The sequence below is a fragment of the Centroberyx gerrardi genome, chromosome 8, assembly GCF_048128805.1.
Source record: "Centroberyx gerrardi isolate f3 chromosome 8, fCenGer3.hap1.cur.20231027, whole genome shotgun sequence".
NCBI classification, from domain to species: Eukaryota; Metazoa; Chordata; class Actinopteri; order Beryciformes; family Berycidae; genus Centroberyx; species Centroberyx gerrardi.
The window spans coordinates 17,031,735-17,053,838 of record NC_136004.1 but is presented as its reverse complement, the minus strand read 5'-3'; the positions used below and the strand labels follow the sequence as shown (position 1 = coordinate 17,053,838).

At 41.9% G+C, this 22,104-nt stretch overlaps 4 protein-coding genes across 6 annotated transcripts; 2 read left to right on the top strand and 2 right to left on the bottom strand.

Annotated features, from left to right (window-relative positions):
- Nucleotides 1–3,931, top strand: LOC139912067 (D-amino-acid oxidase-like). The gene is made up of 10 exons (XM_071899763.2): nt 1–194; nt 316–430; nt 891–967; nt 1,136–1,201; nt 1,715–1,769; nt 1,965–2,069; nt 2,172–2,254; nt 2,675–2,792; nt 3,262–3,360; nt 3,480–3,931. Exons 1-10 carry the CDS (start codon nt 1–3, stop codon nt 3,603–3,605), a joined length of 1,038 nt encoding a protein of 345 aa, XP_071755864.1. The 3' UTR covers nt 3,606–3,931.
- Nucleotides 3,932–5,664: 1,733 nt separating this feature from the next.
- On the bottom strand, nt 5,665–11,782 carry svopa (SV2 related protein a). Its single transcript, XM_071899762.2, has 16 exons — nt 11,748–11,782; nt 10,329–10,489; nt 10,110–10,195; nt 9,894–9,992; nt 9,336–9,407; nt 8,705–8,829; nt 8,563–8,626; nt 8,323–8,448; nt 8,087–8,215; nt 7,872–7,945; nt 7,599–7,675; nt 7,119–7,223; nt 6,868–6,979; nt 6,667–6,748; nt 6,013–6,102; nt 5,665–5,906 (listed from the first exon to the last, which is right to left on the bottom strand). Exons 1-16 carry the CDS (start codon nt 11,780–11,782, stop codon nt 5,694–5,696), a joined length of 1,650 nt encoding a protein of 549 aa, XP_071755863.1. The 3' UTR covers nt 5,665–5,693.
- A 1,576-nt stretch (nt 11,783–13,358) lies between these two features.
- usp30 (ubiquitin specific peptidase 30) lies at nt 13,359–20,008 on the top strand. Of its 3 annotated transcripts, XM_071899749.2 has the most exons (13): nt 13,359–13,444; nt 14,974–15,083; nt 15,175–15,348; nt 15,454–15,557; nt 15,671–15,769; nt 16,617–16,662; nt 16,744–16,838; nt 16,920–16,979; nt 17,156–17,242; nt 17,454–17,534; nt 17,772–17,994; nt 18,441–18,549; nt 18,649–20,008. In XM_071899749.2, the coding sequence occupies exons 1-13, from the start codon at nt 13,374–13,376 to the stop codon at nt 18,899–18,901; spliced, it is 1,512 nt and encodes a 503-aa protein (XP_071755850.1). In that variant the 5' UTR covers nt 13,359–13,373; the 3' UTR covers nt 18,902–20,008. The 3 variants fall into 3 exon arrangements, with proteins under 3 accessions (XP_071755850.1, XP_071755848.1, XP_071755849.1); XM_071899747.2 differs by having other exon boundaries at nt 16,617–16,838; XM_071899748.2 differs by lacking the exon at nt 13,359–13,444 and adding an exon at nt 13,678–13,749 and having other exon boundaries at nt 16,617–16,838.
- Nucleotides 20,009–20,135: 127 nt separating this feature from the next.
- alkbh2 (alkB homolog 2, alpha-ketoglutarate dependent dioxygenase) lies at nt 20,136–21,894 on the bottom strand. The gene is made up of 4 exons (XM_078285345.1): nt 21,862–21,894; nt 21,362–21,663; nt 21,084–21,282; nt 20,136–21,001 (listed from the first exon to the last, which is right to left on the bottom strand). Exons 2-4 carry the CDS (start codon nt 21,645–21,647, stop codon nt 20,692–20,694), a joined length of 795 nt encoding a protein of 264 aa, XP_078141471.1. The 5' UTR covers nt 21,648–21,663; nt 21,862–21,894; the 3' UTR covers nt 20,136–20,691.
- Nucleotides 21,895–22,104: the final 210 nt, after the last annotated feature.

The window sequence follows — 22,104 nt, the reverse complement described above, 5'->3', positions numbered from 1 at the left end:
ATGCGGGTGGCAGTGATTGGAGCTGGAGTCATCGGCCTGTCGACCGCTCAGAGCCTGTATGAGCAGTACCACTCTATCGTCAGTCCGCTGACCATCGAGGTGTACGCAGACTGTTTCACTCCGCTGACCACCAGTGATGGAGCTGCAGGTTTCTGGCAGCCCTACCTCTATGACAACGGCAACATCCAGGAGACGTAAGTGCAGTCTCTTTAACTTTAATACACTGCGGAGCTTATGAGAAACCTATTGCTTGTTTCTCATCTTCAACTACAAACAGTGACCATCAGTTTGATTCTGTATTTTTCTCACCTTTAGAAAATGGAATAAAGAGACATTTGACTACTTGCTGAGCTGGCTCAGTTCACCAGAGTCAGTAAAAATGGGTATATTCCTTCAATCTGGCTACAACCTCTTCAGTGAGCCTGCACCAGTGAGTATTACTGCGTTCTTGGAAAATCTGTATTTACCCTCTAAGTTAAGATTGCAGCTTTTGACTGGTATAGAAGGGCTTTTACAGCCAAGAGCAAAGGTACTGTGCAATGAAACAGTCAAACTATAACTGCAAGTTCTTGACTTTGATGAGTGGTGCACATTTACAATGTAACCTCAAATGACTCCTCTTTATCTTTATAACGCACCAGTAAAATATCTGTCATACAATGGCTGTATGATGATGTAAACAGAGGTCATTAGTATTCAACCCAAATGAATAGAGTGCTCTGTTCAGCCTTACAAAGCCTGGAATGGTTGAAAAAAACGCCAAGATGAATATTGGATGGCTCAGGGATTAATGAGGATTCTGTATCCCAACTGCAAGCCAACACAGCCAACACAGGTTTAGGAAATAATAGATATGTTTTGATGCCCAATGACTTGTTTTTTTATTGTAGGAACCCTCATTTAAAGATATCGTTCTGGGCTTCAGACATCTCACAGAGCGAGAGCTGCAGATGTTCCCTGGATACAGGTATATATTGTTGTTGAAAATATCATGAATCAGTGCAAAGCATTGAAAGAAAGTAGTAATGAATGTATAGCTGAAAGGATTTATGAACGGATGGATGTCATGATGCCGTCTCATCAGCTGTCACTTTGACACACCGTTCTCTCTCTTCTAATGTGGTCAACACTTTAGCCATGGGTGGTTCAACACGGCTCTCATGGTGGAGGGAAAGACCTACTTGCCTTGGCTGATGGACTGGTGGGTGATTTACTTGTGTTGTAAGTGATTTCCCATGCACACCCCTGGATACTTGCATCAGTACACGACAAAATAAAGCTTAAAGGCATTTTTATTTGAACTAAACTTAACAAATCAAAGGCCATGAGTTGAACTTGCTGTGTGAATAAGTGAATATCGGAGCACCTGTTTGCAAGACCATTTATTACCCTATAAATGTAAAGGAGTAAACAATTGATAGTGTGCTATCTAGATCCTCTATTGATTCCATTGTCTTCTAATTTCTTATTGTCCCTATGGGGATCAATAAAGTTAATCGTATCTTATCTTCTAAAATGAAGGCCAGTCCTAGACTTGTTCAACACATGATCACATGATGTCACACCATATCAAATACCCTCACAACATTTTGTTTAGGCCAACTGGTTGTGATTCCTTGAGTAATATGCAGTGTAACAGAAGTGAAAAATGCTTATTTTTTCAGGAATGCTCTTTACTGCTCATAATGAACATCTAGTTTTGTATTAATCCCAGGTTGCAGAAGAGGGGTGTGAAATTTTACCAGAGGAAAATAGAGTCCTTCAAGGAGGTTAGTTAGGGCTTTTCAATCTCAAGCTTGCATTTATATTTTTATGTTATTTTAGAAAATGCTAATTATACCCAGTCTGTAATATCCTGCTGTCCAGAGAGTTGTGATTTCTGTTTACCTCAAAAAAGACAGAGAAACACAAAATGTTATTGTCTCACTTGTGTCTCATCTCTTGTGTTGCTCCCCTATATTTAGCTGGCAGAAAGTGGGGCAGACGTCATACTAAACTGCACCGGAGTGAGATCAGGAGAACTCCAGCCCGACCCCGAGCTCAAACCAGGCCGCGGGCAGATAGTGAAGGTGAGAGTGGAAAGGTTCAGATGCCTGTTCACTGCTTATGTAACTGACTGTAATGGAATAATGGAAATAGCTGGTGCCCTTCTTTACCCCTCTGTATTTCAGGTGGATGCCCCATGGCTGAAGCACTGGATTCTTACCCACAATTTTTCCACAGGAGTCTACAATTCACCATACATTATTCCAGGGTAGGCTAGTGGCACTGCCCACTGATCAATATTGAACCGCAGGACCACACTGCAATTCCCCAATAGTTTCTCTAGTGGTGGTTGGTGGTACTTGGGTACTTTTTGATTTGTCTACACATTTGTCCCTGTTTTGGTCCTAGTGTTTTTTTTACTATTGCATGTTGCTGTGCTAAATTCTGTCTGTATCATAATTAAAACACTTATTCTAAACATTGTCTTTATTCTATTTGTCTTTATTTTGGAGGTAAATCAGCCTAAATTTAAGCTTTTTTTTTCATTTAATATTCTCGCCAGCAGTGGTAGCAATTGTTTTGCTGTGCTGTCCCACTGCCAAGGTGTTAATCTATATCACAGCACTTGTTATGATTTTGGAATATAGTGTTTTTACTGCCAAAAACCCAAAATCGTTTCTACATGCAGGAGTCGTTTAGTGACTGTTGGTGGGATTTTCCAGCTGGGAAACTGGAGTGAAAAGAACAACTCCACTGACCATAAGAATATCTGGGATGCTGCTTGCAAGCTGGAGCCTAGTCTCCAGGTGAGATGATACTTATCGAAATATGGTTTGTCTAAGAGGCCACAAAAAGAGTTTCTGTCTCAGCAGCAATAAATTATTTACTAAGACGCCTGTCTGGTTTTAAAGTATTTAACATAGTACATTTGATATAGTCAGAATACACGTTCTGTAATTCAGTAGTCCTCAAATATTTTAGTGCCAAGACACACTTTGGTGGCAAAATCCCAAGGCACGTCAAATTATTGATTGCTTGAAAAGTCACACAAAGCCTAGACCAGCTGCTGGACTTGGCCCAAATTGCATTACGCTGGAGAAAACAGCAAATTACATTAAAGTTTAGTAAAGTAAATGTAATAATTTAGTTTGACATCGTTTTCTTAACATTTCAGCAAAATCTGAAGCCACTCCTGAACTAATCCCTCAGTTGAGAGAGGTTATTCCAGTGTATTTCTGTATGAACTGAGTCATGTATGCCTTGTTCTGACCTCAGCATGCCAGGATAATGGAGGACTGGGCCGGCCTCAGACCGGTTCGCAGCAAAGTGAGACTGGAGAGGGAGACCATTCAGTCTGAGGCAACTACCATAGAGGTAAACCACCAAAGCTGATGAGTAGACTAGATGTTAATGTCGGTCCCATCGCTTCTGATATCATCTCATGGAGGCGCAGAATGTGATGCGGTGCCAGTAATATCATGGCTCTCATTCAGGTGATACACAACTACGGCCATGGAGGTTTTGGACTCACCATTCACCGCGGCTGTGCCCAGGAAGCAGCGAGGCTCTTTGGTCAGATTGCAGAACAAAAAGGCAGAGGGTCAAGAGCTCGGTTGTAAACGTGTGCCACCATTGCACATACTAATCGTAAATACTGGATTTTGTTAAGACCGAGTCGTCAGCAGTGACCGGTGCACTCGTCATTTTTAATGCCATCACCTTGTATCAAACAGTGCCCATGCTGTACTAACCTATTGTTAAAATCAACCAGATACAGTAGTGAGTATGGGGTAATTACATCACTTTAAACCATTGTATATGTAACTAGTATGTGGAAACACTCCTGTTGTTGTTCCTGTCTATTATTAAATAAAAGAGGGCTCATTCACATGTGCAATAAAGTCACACTTACAAATCAGTAAATTATTTGATTAATTTGAGAGCAGACAAGACGTGAAAATAAAGATTATTAGCAGCATTAGCAGCTTGCATGGTTAAATTTTGGTTAGATGAAATGAAAAAAATATCAGTGCAATGTTACGTTTTACAAAACTGTTCAAAAGCAAATGTGAAAAAATAAACAAAATTACTGATGATGATAATTACTGATGAAGTTATTCATTACATTGTCTGTTTTGTAATAAATAACAACATGAATCCGCCGCTCTTTTTGAAACATAATTTACTATTGTATCATACACATTTACATCCAGTGCATTGACAAGAATCTGTGCACACAGACACTTAATGCAGCACTATTTTGCAAACAGGCAGGTAAGAGTCAGCTTGCTGGACCTGTGCTAGCTTCTTTTCTCATGTAACGATACCTTGCTCAGTGTGTTACTTGTAAAATCAGATCGGGCAAAGTCCAACCCCACATCACCTTTCTTACAAACAAAAGCAAAGACAACAGCTAAACCAGGTATTAATACATTATTTACAGAAATCACTTTTGCTCAATAAAGACAGAATGAACAGAAGATTCTGCTAAACGGTTGTGTATGCAGGTGTGTATGTTTATGTGTGCACATCACCAAGGTCTTTGTTAAAATAGAGCAATATATGTCGCATGGTTTGAGTTATAGGTTGTAAAACCATATAATTATGTGAATGTAATTTTTTTCATCTGTGAAGTAAGTCCTACTAAACAGGACTAGTCAGCTTTGGGTGCTGAAAATACACAAATATTTTCAGAATTTTGTATTTCCTAACACTTCAACTTCTTAAACTCACATAATATTCTCTGAAACTACACTCCAAAATCTGTGGAATCATTTCCATTTTGTAATATAAATATGAGATAGTGTAGTCTTGTAAGAGCTGGGAGTATATTGCACCTTTCTGGTCATTCATGTGCAAACTGGATTTTACGTGAAACACTATTACTTTAACACAGGAAATTACAATGGTTTAAGACAATAGAAACATCAAGCACTGACTTATGTCGTCTCATTGACTGCCTTGATAATTAATGCCTTCACAGTAGTGCATCTTAAGTGAAGTAGCCCCAGACCTTAATCTCATGGTCTGATGATTACTTTGATGATGTGGCACTGCACTTAACTCCAGCAATGTACTTCTAATAAAATCGAGTTAGTAATTAGTGCATTACAAGAGGCAATTTCTGTGCTCAAGATAATGATCTTTCTTACCTACTTATCTCTCTATCTCCAACGTCATGAGCAGCTGTTCCATAAGATAAAAGGTAAGTTAGTCTCTCAACCATTAAGTGAATAGGACCATTGTTTTAAGGCTGTTTGAGAAGAAGTAAGTTGTCTGAAGCTATGTTGTCCGACCTCCTATCCAACACTTTCACCCTCTTCATTCACGCTTGTTTTTCTCACAACATGAAAGCAGGATTCAAATACTACACTTGAAATGTCAGTCTGTCTAGAAGGCTTCACATGTCTGCCACCGTTCACTTTGTTAATGTTGTTCTGGTGTAGGTCATTTGGTCTTTCTGATCACCCAGGGTGTGGTTATCATACATTGGCAAAATCATGACAGTAATGGTGGTTGAAGACAATAAGTATAGTGACATAGTTTCAAAAACACTGTGCTGGCTGGCTCTCTGAAGCCACTATGGTGCCTATACTGAAGAGTCATACGATGTGACTTGACATGGACAAGGAGAGCTGGTGTAGTTTTCTCTCTCCTCGCCTCTTTTGTTCCCTCCGCCCGCCTCTCTGTTATACCCCAGCCTGTCCTCAGTCCTGGGAGCCCGAGCTGGAGTGGGGGATTCCCCCTGGGCTGCGGGACGAGGCCCGGCCCATCATCTCCTGGCCCCATTCCCGGTGGCTGGACTCCTGCAGGCCCCGGCCCGTTGTCTCGATCGGCAGAGCGCAGGAGGCGAAGGCAGCTAACAGGCAGCAGCAGCAGTACACAGAGAGCGTCAGGTACACAGAGGACTCCAGCATCACCTGCAGGACGAGGGCCAGCAGCAAACAAAAATGATTAACTTGCTATTACAGTCTGTTTTGGTACAATATTGAAAGGAGAAAATTGGTGATGGACGCTTGGTGTTACCTGCGCAACAAAAGGTGTAATAAGGGCTCCGACTCTGGCCATTCCACTACTTGTTCCCAGACCTAAAGCCCTGGTCGCTGTTGGGTAGACCTGCAGAGGTTCACAAAACAGTGAGGAGAGTGCCTTGTCCGGCCTTCAGCTCCTGTTACTGATTTGCTCAAAGAGCTGAGATAATTCTCGACACCAGACTGATAACACACTTATAAATCTTTACTCTTTACGATCAGAAGTGGGGACTCAAGTCACCTGACTTGGACTCGAGTCAGACTCAGTCACAATTTTAATTGCTTGAGACTTGACTTGATACATGAAGAGAATACTTGAGACTTGACTTGGGTTCTAGTGACTCGGGACTTGATTTTGACTTGTACTTTGATGACTTGAAAAGGTTTCTCAAGTCTTGACTAAAGATCTTGTGTTCTTGTGAGATTTGTTCCACTAGACAACTGAATTTAATTGAAATACCAACTATCCTATTAAAACAATATTGCATTGAAAAGTCCTAGATATTTTGTTTTCTTTAAGGTATTAAATTGATACTGGACTCTTGATTTGTTCTGTCTTGACTTGGTGTTCTACATTTAGACTCGGGACGTGACTTGAGACTTGGGACTCATGCAAAATTGACTTGGTCACCTCTGCCTACAGCCTTACCTCTGGAGTGTACACATAGGCAGCCTGGAATCCTCCTGCGATGAACGCCCTGGCGATGAATATCAACACCGTCATGGACGTCCTGTAACAAAAACCAACAGCAAAACTCTTATTGGCATAAATGGTGGATCCACTATTTCACAAGCGCTTTTTTACATGTTTCTGTCAAAAAATGCATTCTGACTCTCTGGTCCACCTTACCTCCCAATGCAAGCATAGAGTGGAATAATGCATAGAGAGAAGACGAAGAAGCACAATGCCATGGTCTTCCTCCTTCCCAAACGGTCAATAGCCCACAATGTCACCAGCAGTCCTGTGTCACAAACGTAATCAATAAAGTTCCCCAAATCGCATGTATCACAAAGTTCATCACAAGTGTAAATTATAAAATGATAAAATTACTGTACTGAAAATAAATTGGTTGACCCAGTGAAGACTTTACTGAAGTGTACCTGGGAATTCAGATAAGGTGGTCCACAGCAGGTCCTTATAGTCGTCAGAGTTCAGGTATTTACACTCCAAGCTGCATCGGGGCTCCATCTTATTACCTTTGGACACTAGAGGGAGCGATAACACAACAAACAGCTTACACAACACGGCACCGGCTCGCTCTGCAGTCAATGATGGTCTGCATCACTTTTAGAGACAAACAACCAAATCTGTGTACATAAAAAAGGTAACAATGTATTCTTACAGTGATTCACAGAAACACGCCTTATTTGCGGTTTTCATATATCCAAACACATGGGTCCCTAACAGCATTTCCCATTTCAGTTTGAACTATTTTATTCAAATAAAACACTTAACTGTATTGTGAGGCAGAACAGTCTTTGAACTATAGGTTATCTGTGTTTTCAGCCTACAAAGTTAAAGTGTGTGTCCTTGAGTGTGTGAGGTGGTGTTATGTTGGTGTGAGTGGAGCAGTGACTCACCTCCACATGCACCTCCCTCTTGGAAAAGCTCTGTGGTGAGCAGCACCAGGCCGTAGTAGGAGAAGGCATTGGAGAACCTGAGGAGACAGAGACACAACACTCTCTCTGGATCCTCACAGGACAAAGCAGCGCTAGTTAACAAGAACTTAATGAGCAATTTAAAATAAAAGTCAGATGAATACGACTTGGCAGATAAGAAATACAATGTGAACGAGTTGAGGAAATCTATTCACAGTTGGGGATATGACTGTGATATAATTAGCACTCGTTTACCAAATAAACCACAGCAGAACTGTGGTCCAGCGAAAGTGTGATGAAAACAAGTCTCGAATCTTCCCACGATCCTCCTAATCCAAAAACAGACAGATTCAACAAAGAAAGAGATTCAACAAAGGAAACATTAATATGCAAATGACAAATTGAGAGAAGCGGTTAGGGCTCGTTCATGAACAATGTATGAATTACATCCCTTTAGAGATAGGCTGTACCTGTCTGGCAGCGATGAGTTTTCCCAGTGGCATGGGCGCTCCGTTCTCTGTGGCGATGCGCTTCAAGGTGGCCAGAGCTTTCTCCTGGTTCCCCGTCAGCACGTCGTATCGAGCGCTCTCTGGTAGCCACTTGTTCCCCCCGAAACAGTGACATGTCAGTTGCTGTAATTCTTAATACTTTCTTAATCTGTTTTGATATTAAGCTAAACTGGAACTGCTGATAACCTCATACTCACAAAGCACAGGATAGCAAAGATGAAGAGAGGAATGGTAGAAAGGCCGAGCAGCCAACGCCAGCCCAGAGTGGGCATCACCAGGATTGCTAAAAGCACCTCAAACACAGTGCCGAGCGCCCAAAATATCTGTGAGGGAACAGCAATTTACACAGTGGGAAAGTGGATACTGAAGATACTAGGCATGCAGTGCTGTGGCTGGAGGGATGACAGACGGGTGGCATCGTAACGGGTCGTCCGTACCTCTATCAGCAAGATGCATGTGGCTCTGGACCTCATCGGCAGAAATTCAGCATACAGAGTCACCCTTGTAAGGAGAGACACGTCACGGTTAGTCCCAACTCACATCATTACATTTTCAGAGGGAGAAAAGTGGGGTGCTTACGACTGCGGGGCTCCTCCGATGCCGAAGCCCACCAGAGCGCGGAGGAAGAGGATCCAGCCGTAGACGGGTGCAAAAGCACTCATGAGGCCGTAGAACATGGTCCACAACACGCTCATCTTCAGACCCTGCAGGCACAGACCGTCAAAACACAACAAGCTGCTAAATAAATCACTGTGATCGAATATTTCACTTCAGGAGAACATTTTCATTTTTCAGCACTTATAGCCCCCGTATGAGATTATGAACGATCCACCAGTAATGTCTCCTCTCCTGTATCTGTAGTGATGTTACTCACTCGCTTCTATTTTGAAACCCAAAAGCAAAGCTACAAACTACAGAGATATGTTATTTCATTACGTGTCAAAGTTTTCAATTATTTATTATGCCTTTTGTATTTATGCATTTAAAGAGTATGAAAAACAATCCTGAACACTGGAGCTGCCGACAATGGAGGCTAATTGTTTTACCAATTAATAAAACTGCTTATGTGTATTCATCATTTTTAATTAATCTTTTGCCATAGTATGATCCCTGAGGGGCGTCACAGACAGTCAGTACATCATGCCATGTGGTCTACTTCTACCCAATAGAAATCCTCTTCCTGTCAAACAGAAGCATTAGTAGAACTTACTGTCTTCCTGCCGTACTTGTCAGATATGTTTCCCCAAAGGGAAGAGCTGATCATCATTCCAATAAACACTGCCTGCAGTAATAAAAAAAAATCAATGGGAATTAATGCATGATAGTGTCACTGCAATTTTGCACCATCTTAAAGGTGCATTTCACTAAAAATCATCATTTCATGCATATTTCCAAACTGTAAACTGTTCTGTACATCTTTTTTCTGAGAGAGTTACTGATAGTCACTGAGGGTGAAATGAGTGATATCTTTTGGCAGACAGTGAATGTTGTAATTCTCATGTTTACATGTTGTTTATATTATACTCAGAAAAGTAAATATGGTTTTAATAGTCATTCAAAGAAAAACATTGCAACGAATATCTAATGAACTAAAGACCAGACAAAAGAAGGAATATTGTCAGGAAAAGTCAGGAGCCCCCCACATATTGTTGTCACTGTTCCAGACAAGCACTTATTTCAAAACAATTTCCAAGCACTTCATCAGCATCTATCAGAACAACACAGCACTACAAACAGGAGCACTTTATGGACGTGAGGGAGCCATTACCGATGTAAGTAGTGCCACCTCCAGGCTTGGCAGTCTCCACTCACAGTGGAGTTGTGGGGCTAAGATGCTGAGGATCATCATCTCCATGGCATCAGCCATCTGAACAAACCACCATCAGGACAGAAAATGCATTAGTATTCACTGAAAGGAATGCACACACAGACATGGTGTCCCACAAATGGAATTGACATATTTTCACTAAAGAGCGGCTCTCACCCAGGACAGACCAGTAAGGACGGAGAGTTTCCACTGAAACGTCCCAAAGCCTATGGCCTCTACAGCATCTTCCACCATGAATGTGTCTGAGGGGATGAGAAATATGAAAACCTTGAAAGATATCATTTGATTAAAACTGTCCTGCATCAGGGATGGAGAACAACTGGGAGCATCGAGCTTGGATAGGGAAGCAAAGAAGTTGTGTGAGGAAGAATGTACCATCAGTCGGGTTAGCAAACTCCCGGGGAACTGGCGCTCCATCTGCGAGCGCCACAGACTCCAGATCAGTCTGCTCTGCGCCGACCCTGACGTCCCGTTCTCGAGTCTCACCGTCATCCTCGGAGCGCGCGCTCTCACCTGTGCGGCGGAACTTGACAACACTGACAAAAACAAAGACGCCCAGGAGGATTTAAAGGTCCAACCGTCTAACTGGTCAAAGAACTGCCAGAAGGTTCATACCAAGGCAAAGCCGAGTACAAATGAGAATCAGAGGCTGTTGCCTTGGTGATATGAGCTTTTTCTGGCTGTGCTGTATTTTGTGAACGGGTGGTGATATCCTCCTATGGGTGAATCATGTCAGGCCAATTGTTCTGCACACTGATCTTCACCCCTTGGCAAGCTTCTAAGGCTAAACACCCAAAGACATGCATGTCGTCTAAAAATTGAGGATATAATCTCCTCCCACTGGTGGATAATAGAAGGCTTGTTGAGGATGAACCACAGTGGAGGGAACTTGGAGACTGCCAGTGATGTCTTAATCACTGTAATTAAAGAAAGACTTGCCATGGGAAGTATCAGTACTGAAGATCATCTTGTGAGATGTCTAAAAATATCTGTCTTGTACTGTAAGCCAATGTAATTGTCTGTGAAGGGAAATGCATAACTGAATAAGTGAATATCCAGAAATATTGTAACAATCCCTTGTTTGTCCAGCCAATTGTTGTTGTTTTTTACTAACTGAAATACATTTGGGAGTGGATTGCTACTTCCAGATCTATACTTTCTATTATTTGATTAATAAAACATTTAATTGGGAAATTCGATGTGTCATGTTAATGTTTCTTTTCTGTTGTAAAAAAAAACATTCCTTCTGACACCCAGGCTAGACATGTCAGGGACAGCCTTTAGCTTAGTGCATGCATGTATAGAGTAGGCTTGAAATAATCACGTTAGCAAGGTACTGGGTCAAAACAGCCAGCACAAATCCAAGGACGGTGGTAAACTTCCGCTTAGAAATCACAACAAACACCTGCGTATTATAAATAAATAAGCAAAGAAACCCAAACTAGTCGCCCCTCATCAAAATGCTACGACTGTAAACAAACTGCACAGTCAGTGCCTCAACGTGATAAGTTGTATTTATTTATTTTAAACTTGGAGCATTTTCAGATATTCTACCTGGATGGATCCTGCATGTTATTACATGAGTCTGCTGCTTTTAAGGAATGACAGGCTGCTCGCGGTCCAACGAGCTAATCAAACAACACAATGCGAAGAGGCTCTGTCTGTCTGTCTGTCTGTCGGTCTGTCTGTCTGTCTGTCTGTCTGTCAGAGGGCGACGCGTCGGGCTCGGCGAAACAAGGCTGTTGTGATGAATAAAAGCAAAAGGCGTGTGTCTGAGCAGCAGAGGTTACTCACGGCAGTTGTCTCAGTTGGAACAGATCATCGTCCATTTTGGTGTTTATCGGCTGACGCTCTGTTTTGCCTCATTGCCATTACATTATCACGAGAAGCAGCGATTTCAGCACCAGGGAGAGCGACCTGCTCCGGGTGTCAGCTGACAGCCAATGGGAGGCTTCGCTGCCCGAGTCACAGCACGGAGCGCGCGGATAGGATCTGGGACTGGGACTGCTGATCAGTCCCACACATGGCTTATTACCACCGACGAATAGCCGCTCAAATGTTTTAGGCTTCATAAGTAATAAGACATTATGTGCAATAAGGTGGGCGCCCTTGTATCTAGGTCCAAATAACACAAATTTGGTCTGCTGCTTATTTCTACACAGTGTTTCTACACCGCCTCCAAACAGGTTGGCAAGTATTCATCCATAGGGACATTCAATGAAATGTGAAGTGAAAATAAAGTGTAGGCATATTTTGATGAAATGGATATTTAGACCATGCTCATATAAAAATTCATCTAAAAATCATATATAAAAATGTACAGTTTTGGAAAGGGAAAGGGTGTCGAATGTATTTTTCCTGGCATTAAGTCAGATAAGGACCAAATTAATCTGTTTAAAATAATGCAGTATAAATTCTTATTCTTATTCTGTAATAACAATTCATATTCAACATTTAGGCTGGAATTTCAACTCTGATATGATTGATGATTTTTTTTTCCTCAAATTCTTTGCACAATATAGCCTATATGCAAAAATATGCATTTTCATAATTTTTCATAATTTTTATTTCTATATGAATGACAACAACTTATAACTTTGTGCTGATTTTTCCCAAAATAATTAACATTTTAATGAATAGTCAACTGTGAATCAAAGATGATCTTTGAACATGTTTTTAACTCCCCCAAAATATGTGAGACTGCAGTGTTGTTGTTTAAGTTTTTAAACACTGAAATGAAATCGGCTTCGTTTAATATTTTTGTATTTCTATATTACATTATAGTCTCACAACTATAAGCAGCAAATCCAAGAGCAAATGTGGCGTCCAGAATGCCCTCAGCCCACAACCCCAGGGAGATATAATTATTTAACTAGCATTAGTATTAATTCCTTACCTTTATCAGTAGTTAAAAATAACCTTCTATCGAATCTGCAGGAATTAACAACCCACAAGCTCTAACCCATTTGTGCGCACACTGGGGTGGTATTAGGTTTGCCTCCAGTGTGTGATTTCACCGCAAGTTGTTGTCTTTACTGACAATTGTAGATACACTACTCTCAGCCATCCTGAAAACTACAATTCCCTTTGTAAAGAACTACAGGTTCCTATTTCCAGAAACCCCTGCTCCCAGTGCGGTGCAGCATGCAGACCGGCCCTGTATTGTCTCCTGTCTGCTCCAAAATGGAGAAAATACGCACATCCTCTCTCTCTCATGGTGAGCGCATTTTTCCCTGTTAAGAAAAGCAGAGCGACCAGAACAGAACCAGAGGGCAGAGGCGCGTTACTACAAAGAGGTTGATGTGCGCAACAAACAAACATTTCGTGGTCGGACTGCAAACTGCGAACACCTCGGTACGCCTTTTTACGGGTCCGGTCTGAAATACAAAACAAAATACGGAGTTCCGCAAAGACAACAGCATGTTGTGGTGCAGACCAGAAAGCTCCGATAAGCTTGTTGGGGAGTTCCTCGGCACTGGACCAGTAGTCAGGTAAAACCTCCCTCCTGGCAAACAACAAGCAAACGTTATTAAGCTTGTACTTGGAAAGGAGTGAAACGGATCACTACACTGTCGTACATTGAACCCAATGTACGCAGACAAGAAAGATCCCGATATACACACAGGCACGGAGCTCGGTTTACATTAGCAAAACTTGCTAACAACACTCTTTTGTTGAATTGAGAGATTTTAATCCGAGATCAAGATAGCAGCTTGGATACTTATATGTGGAGACAACATAGTGCGTTGGTCAGATTCGTGGGGGAAGCTTAACCTCTCCTGACCGATGTCGTCGGGTAAGTTAGCCATGACGCTAACGCTAGCTACTTTAACGGCAGCTAACACTTAGTTGCTAATGAATATAGACCGAGCTGGTTCATGACCAGGCGTTGGTTAAGTTGTAATAGTGTAACTACTTTGTTGGCTGTGTAGGTTATGATGCAAGAGGCTTTGCCTGATCAGACCTGATTTTTACCACAGATCAGTGGATTAATTGGATAATTGGATCATGAATCATATCACTAATGTACTTAGCCCTGATACGAGCCCTTTTCTCTTTCTGTACTTTTATTGGAGAGGAAGAGAAAAGGTATCGGTTCTATACTTATGAGGTTTGCCCAAAGTCTAAAAATCAGTCTTCCTACCATTCCCATAGCATATCTTTCTGAGCCAGACATGACTGTGGAACAGTGTTTGTCTCTTGATGAAATCAAAAGAATCTTGGCTTTCCAAGTTTTACCTTTTCGATCGTAGAAACTACAGGTGAATGCCACCGTAAAAGGACATTAACTGGAACCTGACGATAACTTATGTTCTGAGACATGACGAATACACAAAATCATTTTAGGACAGATATAGGCTACTAAATCATCATCAACGGGAATCTCATCTGTGATGTATAAGTGTGTATGTTCACTCAAGTTACCCTTCCTTCCTATCCCTTCTACCTTTTCTCTCTTTTCCTCCCGTCCATCCCTCTTCTGCTCCAATGTACGTCCTGATAGGAATCAAGTGGTAGTACTAAGTAGTACTAAGTTGTATGGGGAATCCATTTTAGAACAATCCCAAGTCAGATGCCATGTGATGGATAGTGCATGTTCTGAGACTGAAGCACATGCTAGGAGGTGTAGCACAAAAATCATTTCAGAAAATAACATAACGTCTTGATCTCACAGTGCAGCCTGTTTTCAAAGTCTGACCTGAATCGCTGCTGTCATCATGCAGACAGTGAGAGATGGTAAGAGATAGTAAAAGTCATAGAACACTATAGGAAGAAAATTATAACTGTGGCACAAATCCGCAGCCATTTTACTCAGGTGAATCAATCTCTTAACCTGATTTTGTGTTAATAATGTTACTGGTTCACTTGGCTCTCTTGTGCCACAGGGTAGCTCACAGTTTAGGCCATGTAGACTCTCAGTAGTAGATACGAGGAATTTCACATCTGCCTTGACAAGTTGCTCATGTAGACCCTCTGAGCTTGTGCCAAATATGCTCATTTACATGAATTGTCTTTTCAGAACCAAGATGATAAAAAACTGGGGTGTCATAGGTGGGATAGCTGCTGCCATTGCAGCTGGAGTTTACGTTCTGTGGGGCCCAATTACAGAGCGAAAGAAGAGGAAGAGAGGTAAGAATTAGTATAGCAAAGTAATATCTTGATCATGTACAATACGTTGGCTATAATGCAGTCACTTACAAAGGCTCGTCTTTCCCTGCAGGTATGGTTCCAGGCCTGCTGAACCTGGGCAACACTTGCTTCCTGAACTCTTTGCTTCAGGGCCTGGCAGCATGTCCTTCCTTCATCAGGTGGCTGGAGACTTTTTCAAGTGCGTCTGAGGAGCAGCCGGGCAAAGATAACCAGCTGTCCAGGACTCTCCTTCAGCTCCTCAAAGGTGTGTAAACCCAGTCTTTTAATATGAGCCAGTAGAACCTAGTAGACACCTAAAGTTGATCCCAGTTTTTGACATGGACACTACTGATATAAACGCCCTGCACAGCCCTGTCCAGTGACGACCCAGGGGAGGAGGATGTACTTGATGCTGGGTGCCTGCTGGACGTTCTCAGACTGTACCGGTGGCACATCAGCTCGTTTGAAGAGCAGGTAGGTCAATAAGGCTGTAGATTGGTATTTTTGGTCATGTCTTATAATGTGTAGTGCTGCGTTTTATTCAGGTCTCAACAGCTGTATATTTCTGTCTGTTTGCCCCTTCCAAGGATGCCCATGAACTTTTTCACGTCCTTACATCTTCTTTGGAGGAGGAGCGGGATCGTCAACCCAAAGTCACTCACTTGTTTGACATGCAGTCGCTCGAGGCAAGTTGCCCTCTCTCTACTTTCATTATTTCTAAAGACTATGTACAAATCTGTCCTGAATACAGATGCTTTCAGTTTGCTCTACACTACAGTTTTCTTGACATAAACGTATAATCTGTAGGGAGCACAAGACACACAGCAGGAGCCCTGCACACAGCGACACAGTGTGTTGCTCAGTAGGTGTTGGATACTGCTGTGCGCTTGTACACTTTGTTCGCTGTAACAATTGGTACAGGAAACTGACTCAAATTTGACAAATAGATAACATGTTCCTGATTGAATCTAAACACTCGTTAGTCATCAGTAGTCAGTTGCCAAGTAAAATACATGGGGTGGGGTTCAAAATTCAAAATGAATGAATGAATCATTGGCCATACAGTATGCGCACTAATTAGAAAATGAGAGGGTGTACTTATGAGAAATGATTCATAGCTCATCTTTTATGAATAGACTGCAATGGGACAAAGGTTGAGTTTCGCTAATAGATAGATGCATTAATATTAGACTTGCTAATCTAATTGGAAAAAAAAATTCAGTCCAATTATTTTTCCTTGCAAAGAAAAACAGTATGGAAATAAGTCATTACTGGATGTAATGTAGTCTCTCCAGTAAACATTTAAAAGCTGTTTCTCTGAGAAGAGGTGGAGTGCAGAATATATCGGAGTGCATGTGGGTTCTGTAGAGAGATTTGTGCACTTGTTCATTTTCATCCAAATTCTGCTTTATGCTGTTTTGAAAATCTCTCTTCAGCATGTGAACCATGGCCAGTTTCCTACAAGTGTGAGTAATGAATACTATGGCCCTGCACTCCTGTTTATTCTGTGTGTTTTTTCTTTTTTTATTCCAGAGTCTCCCTGAACTAGATGAGAAAACTATGACTTGCAGAAGTCGAGGTAAGGAGAGAAGTAATTGTGCTATGGAATATCACACCAGAGAGAAATACATTTCAGCAAGATACATGTTTCTTTTTGCAGCCCCTCTTCATCCAATACCAAGTCCTTGGAAGTTTCAACATCCTTTTCACGGCCGGTTAACAAGCAACATGTCATGCAAGCGCTGTGAGCAACAAGTGAGTTTGTTTTGGCTAAGGAACTGAATAGTAAGTTAGTTTGTGTTGTCTTCTCGCCCTAACCTTTAAACCTTTTTGTAGAGTCCGGTGCGATATGACTCATTCGAGAGCCTCTCCCTGTCCATCCCTTCACCTCAGTGGGTAAGCAAGAACGCCAATACTGAGCAGTACAAATAATTAATAAAAATTTTAAAGAAAAAGAGTAAAAAACATATTGTGGTGAAGCACAGTTATCATAGTATATCTACTTAATATGAACAGCTTCTAAATGTGTCTGTTGAACTTTATGTCATAGTCTAATGGGTATTTGTCCTTAGGGTCGGCCTGTCTCTCTAGATCAGTGTCTTCAGCATTTCATCTCCTCAGAAACCATTAAAGAAGTAGAGTGTGAAAACTGCACCAAGGTACGTCTCCTGCATTGCCAGCATCTTCCCTTATAACAAATCGAGTGATCGCTTTGTAAAAAAAACAAAAAACCTAGACAAAACTAGTAGCAAGGTAACTTCAATCTCCAATCATATGCATTGGTATACATCAGAAGGGCCTGTGTGTTTATTTACAGAGATTGATTTTACTCATTTTGATAAGTTTTTCTTTTGGACAATTTCCCCTCAGCTTCAACAAGGGTCCTTAGTGAGTGGGCCGGTCCTGGAAAGCCAGAGGACAACATTTATCAAACAGCTTAAACTGGGAAAGGTATTTATCTAAAAATATTGTCCAGACCAAAACCAAAACTTCTCCTTATTCCTCAATAACCAATTTTTCTAAAATTGGCAGTACTATTGTGTCCCTTCAATAGAAAAACCTGTTGGAAGTCTGAGGGTCGGACAAACAAACTACACACACCAAGAACTGTACATTTAGTTTGTGCCAGCTGTTGTCGTCATTATTTGTAGTCTGTGTGCCAGTCTGATGTCTGCCTCCCCCTTCTAGCTCCCCCAGTGCCTCTGCATCCATTTGCAGAGACTGACGTGGTCCAGCGAAGGAACCCCCATCAAGAGGCAGGAGCATGTGCAGTTCACAGAGTTCCTGTCCATGGACCGCTACAAGCACAACGCCACCATCCAGAGGTTTCAGCGGATCAAGTGTGTTCCCAAGCCGCTGAAGGCAGAGGGCTCCGAGGAGGCCGGGGACAAGCCCACCCCCAACGGCACCGGTATGATGCATCAGTCAAACCTGCCATATATCGTTTTGCTTTACAGTTATTACTATTTTTATGCATTCATTTATTTTAGCCATTTAGTTATTCATTCTGGTGCCTTCTAGGTTTATCTAGTTTTATTTTTATCTCTTCTTTGAATCTCTTCTTGTGTGTTCGTTTGTTTTTAATCTTTTATCCATCTACTTTTCATCTGTGCACTTTTACTTATGATGTAAAGCGCATTGCATTGTATTTTTTATTTTTTTACTTTTTTGTTTTCCCATGGTTTATTTATTGGTATTTCTCATTGGAAAAGACAAATACAGAACAACAGACACTAAACAACAACAGCATTGCATTGTATTTTAATGTACGAAATGTGCTATATAAATAAAGTTATTTTTATTACATGTAGTTTGTATTTTCTACTACAGTATCAACATGTTGTGTTTTGTTGTCAGATGCGGAGCACCATAACAACAACAAACCTCTGTCCAATGGAACCTGCTCATCTGTGTTTCTCCACTCTCCTGGTGTGAGCCCCCAGCTCAGCCTCACATACGACTACAGGTAAACCGCCTTTAAACCAACAGATCCTGAAGGTAGAACACATACAGTATCAAGCTATTCAGTGTTCATGGGTTTATGTATGTCTTCTTTCCCCCCTAGTTCCTCAGAGTATCTTTTCCAGCTCATGGCGGTGCTGGTCCACCATGGCGACATGCACTCAGGACATTTTGTCACGTACCGCCGCAGCCCTTCCTCGCCTCGCAGTTCCTCACCCTTCAGCTCCCAGTGGCTTTGGGTGTCAGACGACTCGGTGCGCAAAGCCAGCCTGCAGGAGGCACTGTCTTCCAACGCCTACCTGCTCTTCTACGAGAGAGTCCGGAGATTCAGCCCCGCCCGGCGGTCAGAGGAGTAGCCCGGGGTTTTTCCGGCCTAGAGCCTGACTATCCTCCCTCCTTCCCACTCATACTATCACAGTTTGTGTGCCAGTTACCACACGGTTACCAGCAGATGGATGGTGACTTTGTGACAATGAGACTGCCAAGAGGAGAGCCATTATAGAGACAGTCATCATAGAGACAATATTGCATCATGGTTTGTAGCAAGATGTTGAAGGTCAGCCTGTGATCCGTTCTGATGCTAATTTCATGAATGGATACTTTGCCTGTTGCTCAGATGTAGAGTAGGAGGCTCTTGATCCCAAAGATTGTGGACCTGCAGGACTTTAAGTCAGACATCTTTGATCATATAAGCTCATTTTATTTGACTGTTTCTACCATCTAGCATTTTGGATTCTACATTTCAGACAGAGACAGAGGTAGTTGATTGTGACTTCTTGGACTTGAGTTGTTTCAAGTTATTAAAAGTCAAATTAGATAATGGGTATCATTTTCCTCAGCTCTTGTCCTCTATAATTTGCCTAATCATTCCCATACTACAGTATGTGTAAATTGTATTTGAAATAATGTCTCAATTGACATTGTTCATAAGCTGCTGAATTTGATATTTTTCTATGTTTCAAATAAATCGTATAATGTCATAACTTGCATAGCTGCACAGTCGAGGTCAAAGTGCCATCTTGTCTTTGATGCTTGAGATTTTTAATACATTACGCCATGTGTTGTAAACCTAATGTGAACATACATCAAGGACTGTTGTTTTACCCCAGAATGAGAATGGATGCATTACAGCCATTTGGTACAATGACAATATTTACAATTACAGTTAATTCAACAAGGCAATTGAACAGATTGTTAATATTGCCTAACTGTTGTTGTCGAGGACTCTAGCCTCTGAAGTTAAGAAAGCCAGAGTGTGACAGCAGGTGTCTTGGCATGATGTTATCCTCAATATGAGTTCTACTTCTGTGTAACAGATACTGCCGTTTCACAAATTAGAATATGGCCTGGTGCAAACCCTTGTTAATGTTTGCTGATCAATTTGCACTAATGTATATTTATGTGAGATTGTGTGTATTTGTGTGCGATCTGTAAAGAAGGTGATTGTTTTCAGGTATAAAAAAATAAAACATTATAAATGTGCACTTGTACAGTTTCATTTTTGTAAATCAAGGAATATTTGCTCAAGATGTGCACTTTTTATAAACCCACTATGTTGTCTCAGTTATTAGACACTTTATTATACACTTACTCAAAAATGCAGTGATTGCATTTCAAGCCATGAATACATTGTATAAACAGGGCATCAGTAAAGTTCTGTTTGAAAAACACAATATGACTTTATGACAACGGGAAAAATCCCTTATCAGCTGAACTCCCACTTTCTGTTGGCACATTGCAACTGTTCTGTTGGTGATCTGCAGTGTGTCAGTTGTAGCAGCAGCAGGGTGGACTGGTGGTTAGAGAGACCGTCCTTCAGCCGGAGGACTCAGGATCAAGCCTCTGTGTCGGCGAGCATCCACCCTGCTGAAGTGTCCTTGAGCAAGACATTGAGTCCCTCAGGCGTTTTGTTCTGTAGCTGACCTCGCACTCTGTCCTCAGTGGAGGGTGGGGAGCAAAAGGAGAATTTCCCTAAACATTAACAAACTTTTCTTATAGGAGGAGCAAGGACAAATACACCAAACAAAAGGCTAAATGCACCATTGCTCAGTCTCAAAGGAACAGAATATTTGTTTGACTTTTTGTAATCCCTCTCAGCAGCATCAGCATCATCATACTGCCCACCAGTCATATAGTGCCATGGCTCTCATCTCTTGCAGTCCAGTAGGATGCGTCTAAAGGTGAGGTTGATGCGAGGCAGGAGAACCCTCTTGCGAGCAGGCAGGCTGTGGTACCAGAAGGTGTTGGTGGGTGCGTTCATGAGGAGCAGGCTTCCATGAGCAAGCTCCAGCCTCACTGGTTCAATATGTTGACAGCTCTGTTTTCCCCGGGCGTCCCTGTGCCGGAAGGTGAAGTCTCGCGCTGCCCCCAGAGAGACAGAGGCGATGGGGCAGAGGGGATCCAGCTCCCTCTCATCATCACGGTGCTCACCTATGTGATCCTGCCCATCTTTGTACCTGGTGGAGACAAGAACAGGCTCAGCAGGGACGCAAATATCAAATCGTGAACTTTTCAACTTGGCGCTCAGTAATTCCTCACCTGTTAACCAAGACAAAGTTGAACGTTTGTCCTGTTGTTTTCGTAACAGCATCCCGGATATATTCCAAGGTTGGAGTCCATGGGCAGGCTAAATGTTTCACTCCAGAATAAGTGTATGTTAGTCCTGCATCTCCATACGTTGCCTGCTTTCTGGGTATACTGTGCACCTTTCCAAATACCTGGACCTTTGCTTCTTCCCCTGGAACAAAAACAACAAAGACCATTCAACTACACAGCTATTTCTGGTCACGACTTTGCGGGAAGGGTAGATACAGTACCTGTTAAGTAAACCACCTCCTCCTCCAGCTGTTTAAAAAGGTGGTCTGCCTCCTCCTTGGAGAAGAGTAAAGCGTAGTCACAGTCCAGGCTTTCCGCCTCTATTTTCTGCCAGGGAACAGGGTCAGAGAACTCTGCAAACGCTGCATCTTCATCTTCCTCAGCATCCTCCTCCATCCCCTCATCATTACACTTCTCCAGTTTGATTCTCTGACTTCCTCTTAGGTCATCATCGGTGGCCCCATCGGTGCAGGAACGCTTCCGTCCCCCAGTTACAAACCTATCCATTACAGCAACCTGCTGTCTGTGATAGTTTCATCAAGTTAAATTTACAATTTAAGACCTTGACAATACCAGATAGAATTAAACATATCGCCAATTTTGAAATTGAAATAGATAGAAAAACCTTTCCACCTGTCAGAATCTTCTAAAACATAAGAAGAACATAAGAAATGATGTGTTGATGACTGAAATGCTATTCAGGACCATTGAATCTATATACCTGAAGACGCGCTGTAACACCTTCAACAGAAGATCTCGACATGACAATAAAATCCTCTCATAATAACGACAAAATATCTCATTATTATCAAAAAAGAGCCAACCTGGCGATTTTGTTCAAGATGCATGCAATACGATTCAGTACCACTTACTACCGTAGCCTGCAGAAAATCCCTCCTTGTGCAGCAGTCTGCCCTGAACAGCACCCATCTCATTATCATAACCCTGCCTACGTCACACTGTT